This window comes from Passer montanus, unplaced genomic scaffold (genome assembly GCF_014805655.1).
Source record: "Passer montanus isolate IOZ18808 unplaced genomic scaffold, ASM1480565v1 scaffold36, whole genome shotgun sequence".
NCBI classification, from domain to species: Eukaryota; Metazoa; Chordata; class Aves; order Passeriformes; family Passeridae; genus Passer; species Passer montanus.
Genome location: NW_024368374.1, coordinates 8,035,600 through 8,043,336, shown reverse-complemented (window position 1 = coordinate 8,043,336; position 7,737 = coordinate 8,035,600). Strand labels below are relative to the sequence as shown.

At 40.4% G+C, this 7,737-nt stretch overlaps 1 protein-coding gene across 1 annotated transcript; it reads left to right on the top strand.

The window, feature by feature from the left end:
- Positions 1 to 2,290: 2,290 nt before the first annotated feature.
- Positions 2,291 to 6,576, top strand: CUNH13orf42 (chromosome unknown C13orf42 homolog). Its single transcript, XM_039716596.1, has 3 exons — positions 2,291 to 2,704; positions 5,395 to 5,542; positions 6,344 to 6,576. The coding sequence occupies exons 1-3, from the start codon at positions 2,291 to 2,293 to the stop codon at positions 6,574 to 6,576; spliced, it is 795 nt and encodes a 264-aa protein (XP_039572530.1).
- The last annotated feature ends 1,161 nt before the right edge of the window (positions 6,577 to 7,737 follow it).

Here is a 7,737-nt window from a genome sequence, read left to right as displayed (position 1 = left end):
ATTGAGAACTCTCTTTAGAGCTTGAAAGATTTTTTTGTTTGTTTTTTTAAATTAGTGAGATGTCAGCATATGTTTTCAGTATTTAGTTGAAGCAGAATAAGAAAAGCTATGGACCATACGAAATGTCTTTCAAATGCAGTGCATATAATCAGATTTACTCTTCATAGGTGTACCTTTTCCTGTGGTTTCATCAACAGAACCTTGTCGGGGTTTTCTGGTTCATTGGTTGGTTCTGGTTTTTTCTTTGCCCTGTATCTCTTTATAAGCCCAGGTGAATTTATAAATCAATCTGCAATTGAAAGGCAATGTCTGATACAGTAAGCAGTTTCTCAGTGGAGTTCCCAATGACCTTACTGATTCAAGCCTTTATCAATATTTTCTTGATTTCCACTGATTTTCTTGATTTATAGGTTTCCTGACAAGAGGCCTCAGAGTGCTCTGAGGTTCACTGGTATCGTATAATGTTTATAAACAAAGACTAGTATCCCATGTAGCAAATCTAAATTCACTTTTATTAGGGTTATTCTGGAAAAATCTCATTTTCTTAACTTGGTAAACAAGTCTCCTGAAACGGCTGTGACAGATAATTATCTCCCCCACTCAGGACAGTGTATTAAACCCCCTCTACAGCCTTTTGCTCTGAGAAGGAAATCAATATGTATATGGAATTATTATTATTATGTGTTAGTATCGATGACCCAAAATTTTATCTACCTCAGACAGGTAAATCTGGTGAAAAAGTTCATCTTTTTTTTCACAGTTATAATGATCTATGCTAACATAAAGTCAGCTTAATCTGTTACCTAGCTGGAGGATTGAGTAGACCTTTGGAGAGAATCAATAATGGAATACCTCCATACAAGTACTAGACACCAAACAGCTGACTATATTTCAGGACAATCTCTAGGCTGCTTTCAGCTGCAATGGGAATTTCTACAATTAGAAGGCAGAAAAAGTGGCAAAAACTAGTTTGCCTCAATTCTTGGTCGTTATAAGTACATGCAAACTTTAGCTGTAAATAAAAGGAACATTTTGAGATGGTTGTGGTCGATGTTTAATATGCATTTTTTGTAGTTCCTAAAGCAATAGGCACAAATTTATGTGCCAAGCTATCTTTCCTGTTGGGACCCTAGATGTTGGGATGCTTAAGCCTCCAATTAGCACTTCCAGAGGCATTAGAAGAAATTTGCTCAATGGTGTTTGCAGGATCATATCTATTTGATTTAATTTTTTTTTTTCCTCAAGCAGTCAATACTTGGGTGGGATCACCTATGAAAACTCTTTTGAACAAAGTATTTTGAAAAACCTTTGGGGCATGTCTGTTTGCTTTTAAATTGTTGTTGATTGCCTCAGTTCACTATCTGCTTATCTCCAAAGCATAATCACGTGGACACATAGTCACAAATACTAGCCATGCCTCGAGTATGCCAATAATAGTCAAAGTTTCTCAGTACTTTCAGCCAAAAATCAATCATCAAACCCGCTGTATTAAATGTTCTTGCACCAATCTAGGAGGACAACTAAAGTGGAAAGACACGAATTCTTAGGTTTCTGACTGTAATATTTTGCCAGAGGAGTACTTTGGAAGAGTGTTTTATTTTACAGCATCCCTTACACAGGGCATCTTTGTACTGAGTGTAACAGAGCCTGACATCTGAATCCGCTTGGTTCCCGGCAGCGCTGTGGTATCAGGTAGCTGAAGCCATCTCCTGGTTACTGCCGGGTGAAGCCCAGAGCGACTTCTTTCAGCAGCTGGACTCCACTCGGCAGAAACTATTCCTCTCAACGCAGACTTTCTCTCCCGTGGAGGCTGATCCCAGCCGGCTCTTCCCAGGTATCACCCCGCGGCGGACGGGAGCGGATCAGCACCGCGGCCAGCGCCCCGCGGCTGCCCACAGTCGGAGCCCAGGGAACCCAGGAGAGCGCAGGAATAGTGGGAAAGGGAAGTCCTGCCTCCGTGCTGATGCTTTTTATGGGGACCAGAGGCCAAACAAAAGGTCAAAGCATGTTATTTGACCTCCTCAACTATATTTTAAACAGAGGAAAGGACAAAGCTCTTTCACAGACACAAATGGAATAGAAAAGTCATTTCTGCATTACCATCATGCTTCTCACAATGTTAGACTGAAAACAACTGGTGCAGCCATAGGGTTTTTTCCCCTCCTCATTACAGTAAGTGGCAATTCTTTTGGTCTGCTGAGGGCAAAGGTAACTGCTGCTGATTGCCAGATCTAGTGTGAAATTAATGAGCTGAAAGAGAAAACGTATAAAGGGGAGGAAGTGACACATTATGTTCAAAAAGATCCATTCTATATTTCACCCCAACTCCCAGCGAAGAAACATGACAGATGACATCCCTTACAGTGATGGCGCTGGTTCTGCAGTGAGACTGATCCGCAGCACTTCTATGTATGTCCTTGGAGGTGAGCAGGAAAAAGTTAGTGAACCATTAAAAAAGTGCAGAAGTACAACCAGCATCGACTCTTGCTTTCAGCCAAAAGAGGAAGACAGAGACTGGATGTACTCTAAGACTCAGGACTGCTTGAAGTACCTACAGGATCTTCTAGCCTTGAGGAAAAAATATCTTGAAAACATCAATAACTTGAAATCCATGCATATGGCTGCAGATTCTCCAGCATCCACAAGATCATCCAAAACTGGAAAAAAGTCATTTCTTCCACTTCCTTCCAAAGAGTCTTCTAAGGTAATTTCCAAGAACTTTTGCCATGTGCTTTGTCTTAAGCAACAAAATTGTCGAAGCTATATCACCTGTATTGATTTTCTGCTTTATTGCTTTCAGCCAGTGGTCATCTTACTTTTGCCTCAATTGAAGTGTTGCTTAATACCTTAAGATTCTTTCTAAGTAGTGTAAAATTAGGAATGAATGACTGGTCATAGAAAGAAATGTTTGAGGGGAGGAAATGTTGGGAGAGTGAAAGTAGGAAAAAGTTACGATAGTATGGAGAACGTTATGAAAGAGCAAGCTCTGTTATTCTACTTAAATACCTCAGAGTCCTTCACTATGATTATTTATAGCTGTTAATGACTGACAAATGTGGTAATCTCTGGATTTCATGGCAGTCTTATTATTGACAACATTACTAACACCAAATAATTATAAATTCATTGAAACAAAAAGAATTTTTTTTTCTGAGTGGTCAGTTAACTTATCAGTGCTACATTTAGCATCAGTGCAACCTCTACTGGTAGGATGTGGGGCATGAGGAATTCTTAAGGTTTCCTTTCTCTGCTCATGAATAAGTTGGTGGGTCATTTCTAGACAGTGTAATTCTTAACCCTTTGCTGTAATGAAAATACAAAAATAAAACTGGAATATCATCTTTGGTGCAGATTATTTTCATATATCCCAGAAATAAAAGCTTTATAGGTTTGCATGTCACTAGAGAGTTCAGTGGTTACTTTGACTAGGCTTGATTCAGTGAGGACAAAACAAATGACTGCAGAAAGTGGGATGATCTGCTTAGGTAACATGACTGCAAACAAGACTTCAACAGGAGACTCACAGTTATCCAGTGCAGTCTTTAAGCTGGATAATAATGGAGATGGTGGGAAGAAGGGATGTAGGGCTGAAATTACTGATTAGGCCAGGCTGACTTTAAATAATGTTGCTGCCATATTCAGATGTTCTGTCACAGGAGAATGTCAGAATGGTTTGTGAACTTCTGAGATGTGCTGCTGAAAATACTGCTTAAGAAAAACACCAAAAGCTTAACTTGTTTTTTGGCAAACAATTGGATCTTCCACAGTCTGGGGCTAAGAATGCTGTCATCGGAGTTTGGCCAGCTAGCCCCTGTGTATGAATAATCCTGGTAGTGACTGCCATGCTCACTCCATCATCCATCCCCTTGGAAGCAGACAGGAACATCAGCAGGATATTCTTGCCAACACAAATGGCAGGGTCAGAGCTGCACACCTCTGGCTTTGTAAAAATTAGGGAGAGGTCAAGAAGACTTTTACAAGATTCAGATTGTTCTTCCCAACTTCACATTTAATGTTCACAGATTGCAAGGTTTGTGTTATCACCAGGCTTGAATGGTTTTGTCCTAAGCTACCTTGTTCTTATTAAACTACCTATCAGTGAAAATTCACTTCTTTCTCTAACCTGCTGCATGACTTATGGGAAGGTAATTTGTCCAGACAAACCTGTCCCCATGGGAGTTTTGATCCAAAGATCCCTGGGTCCTGGACTACAGACTGACCATGGATTCAAAATGTGTCACTTGTGTCTAGTAGAAGAAAAGAATAGAGGTGAATCAGATGCCGGGGGCACATAGGCATGCCTTTAAAATGCCTTTTAACCAATAAAGGCTTAGTCATAATATCAGTCACTATTTCCAGTAGATGTGTGGTAGCAGCTATTTTTTAACACTTCTGAGGATGTCAATCAACCCATAATGTCAGGAGGGGAATCAGCTAGTTCATCTCTCTGCCTCCACAGAACAGGGAACAGGCTGGTCCTTCAGAGGAGTGACATGGCACATATCCTTTTCTCTCATTGAAACCCAGGGTAGCAATTTTCTGAGCTGGTGTTGCAGCCTGACAATATACCTGACTTGGACTAGCAAGGAAAATATATGTCCCTTCATTAGGTAGAGCTTGGCAGGAATTATTCATCCCATATGTAGCTTCAGAATCCCTAACCCAGGTTTTATGACAACTTCAGCATTTACAGATAGGCATTTCCTTTTTCATCAAGACAGGCTCCTAATTTTAAACTGTGTGGCTTTCCTGTGGGAATTATCAAACTATCACAGTGTTGAATGACTCATATTTTAGCGCACACCATCCTTTTTAATTTCAAAAAGACTTCAGCAATTTAGATCTGGATTAATTTCACCTAACCTAGGCATTTTAATAAGATGCTTATATTAGTAACAAAGTTACCCCTCGATCCCTTTTCAGCTGAGAGAAAGAGCTGCCTGCAGAGGAGGGTTCAGCCTACTTAAGGCCTGACTCATCTTCTGAAGGTACTGGAGCCCAGCATTAATTACAGAAGGAGCCCTGCATGACTACATTTCTAACGTGTGGCTCTTTAGGAGCCTAGTGCTAGGCAGAATAAATTTGGCCAAAAAGCCCAGCTGTCACTTAGTGACCAAATTAAATGACCTGCTACGTGGATCCTGAGGGATTTCATAACACCTGGCCAGTAGTGCCCAATTGGAAGATACCTGTGTTTGAACATACAACAGGATGGATATTTGCTAGACTGCTGCCCTTCTTTCTTTGATTTCTACACTGTGGAGTGGTCTGGACCTGTGTTTCTTTTCTGGCAGCCTGAAGTGTGGCATCAAAGATACATTTCGTATTGAGTTTGCTCATTAAGAAATCATTGTGCCCAACCCTTGGCTAACTTTTTTCTCCTTTGATCAACAGGCATCCATGGAAAGAAAAGGGCCACAGTCCGGTTCAGATGTAAGAGAAGCAATAGCTTTCTTTGACTCAGTCATTGCAGACCTGGATTCAGAGAGGTGGCGGCGAGTTCCTGACGTGGGTCTGCCAAACGTGGATGTCGATTTTGATGGTGCAGTATAAACCAGCCAAATATGATGGGGTTTGGGGTACAGAGGGAGGAACAGAATTGTGAGATAATATTTGTTTAATTAATTAATTTAATTAATCAGTTGTCCTCCAGTTTTGCTTCCCAAATCTAGGACCATTACATGCAATATGTGAAATTACAGTAGTATGTCACTTGTTCCCTGTTGAATGGGTGCAACTATTTTACGTACAGTCATTACATGGCAAAGGTAGCACGGGCAGAGCTGGAGTAGTGCTTGCCTTCTGCTCAGGTCTTGCCTATCCACCCTTGAATATCTACCTCAAGCTGTCTTTGGAGAACTATAGAAAGTGTAAATGTATTTTTTCTTCATCTTTTTTTTTTTTTTTTGGAAATGGCTGGGTGACTCCTTTACAGCTATCAAAAAATAAGTCATTTGGTGATTAGGCTAAATAACTGGAGGTTTCCATCAGAAAGGATGGGATTGCCCAAAGAAATGAAGATGTGCCAATCTAAGGTCACCATCTCTCCTGTATAATCAGCAAAGGGCTATAGATATTTCTTACCTTTACCTCAAGTGAATAATTGAAACAGGCCATTTTAACAGTGCCTAAGAAGTGTATTTGAGGGGACTAGCTCTCACATACATATTTATGCTGCAGGTGTCGAAATTCATCCCAAGTGATATCCTGCAGTGAAACAAAGTTTTTCTCCTGATCTTACCTGCAGGAAGGACCCAGAAAGCACCCTTTCTGTGTTCCCTGACTGTGCAGATAAAAATGTCACTGACAAACTGTTAATCCCAGATTATCTTCTGTCTTTCAGTTGCTACCAGTACGAGTGAACACAGTTTGCATTCAAACTGGATCCTTCGGGCTCCCCGGAGATACTCACAAGATACTGCCCAAGCAGCTAAGCAGTCTCAAAGAAACAGTCAGAGGAGAACCACTGGCTCTAGGAAAAGGTTGGAAAGGCATCCCATGTACCTGCCCAAAGCTGTGGAAGGGGCATACAGCACTTTAAAATTTAAGCCTAAAACACGCAAGAAAGAATGTTGAAAAAAGAATGTTCCCTTTTCACTTGAAGACAGAATATATGAAATAGGGCATGCAAGACCTATTTCATGCAAGACCTGAATTTTTTTATTTTAATTTTTTTTTACCACTGATCCATCATTTACACTCCAGAAGTGAGCTGTGCAGTCACTGAAGATTCTTCATAGGGGACGTATTTTAAGCCATGGCTATTCCAGTGTTGGGCCTATATTTTTTTTTTCTTTTTTTTTTTTTTTTTTTTTTTTTTTTTGGAAATGGCTGGGTGACTCCTTTACAGCTATCAAAAAATAAGTCATTTGGTGATTAGGCTAAATAACTGGAGGTTTCCATCAGAAAGGATGGGATTGCCCAAAGAAATGAAGATGTGCCAATCTAAGGTCACCATCTCTCCTGTATAATCAGCAAAGGGCTATAGATATTTCTTACCTTTACTTCAGGTGAATAATTGAAACAGGCCATTTTAACAGTGCCTAAGAAGTGTATTTGAGGGGACTAGCTCTCACATACATATTTATGCTGCAGGTGTTGAAATTCTAGACAAAATGAATCCCATCCCAAGTGATATCCTGCAGTGAAACAAAGTTTTTCTCCTGATCTTACCTGCAGGAAGGACCCAGAAAGCACCCTTGCTGTGTTCCCTGACTGTGCAGATAAAAACATCACTGACAAACTGTTAATCCCAGATTATCTTCTGTCTTTCAGTTGCTACCAGTACGAGTGAACACAGTTTGCATTCAAACTGGATCCTTCGGGCTCCCCGGAGATACTCACAAGATACTGCCCAAGCAGCTAAGCAGTCTCAAAGAAACAGTCAGAGGAGAACCACTGGCTCTAGGAAAAGGTTGGAAAGGCATCCCATGTACCTGCCCAAAGCTGTGGAAGGGGCATACAGCACTTTAAAATTTAAGCCTAAAACACGCAAGAAAGAATGTTGAAAAAAGAATGTTCCCTTTTCACTTGAAGACAGAATATATGAAATAGGGCATGCAAGACCTATTTCATGCAAGACTTGAATTTTTTTATTTTAATTTTTTTTACCACTGATCCATCATTTACACTCCAGAAGTGAGCTGTGCAGTCACTGAAGATTCTTCATAGGGGACGTATTTTAAGCCATGGCTATTCCAGTGTTGGGCCTATATGAGGGTTTAAGTCATCAAATTT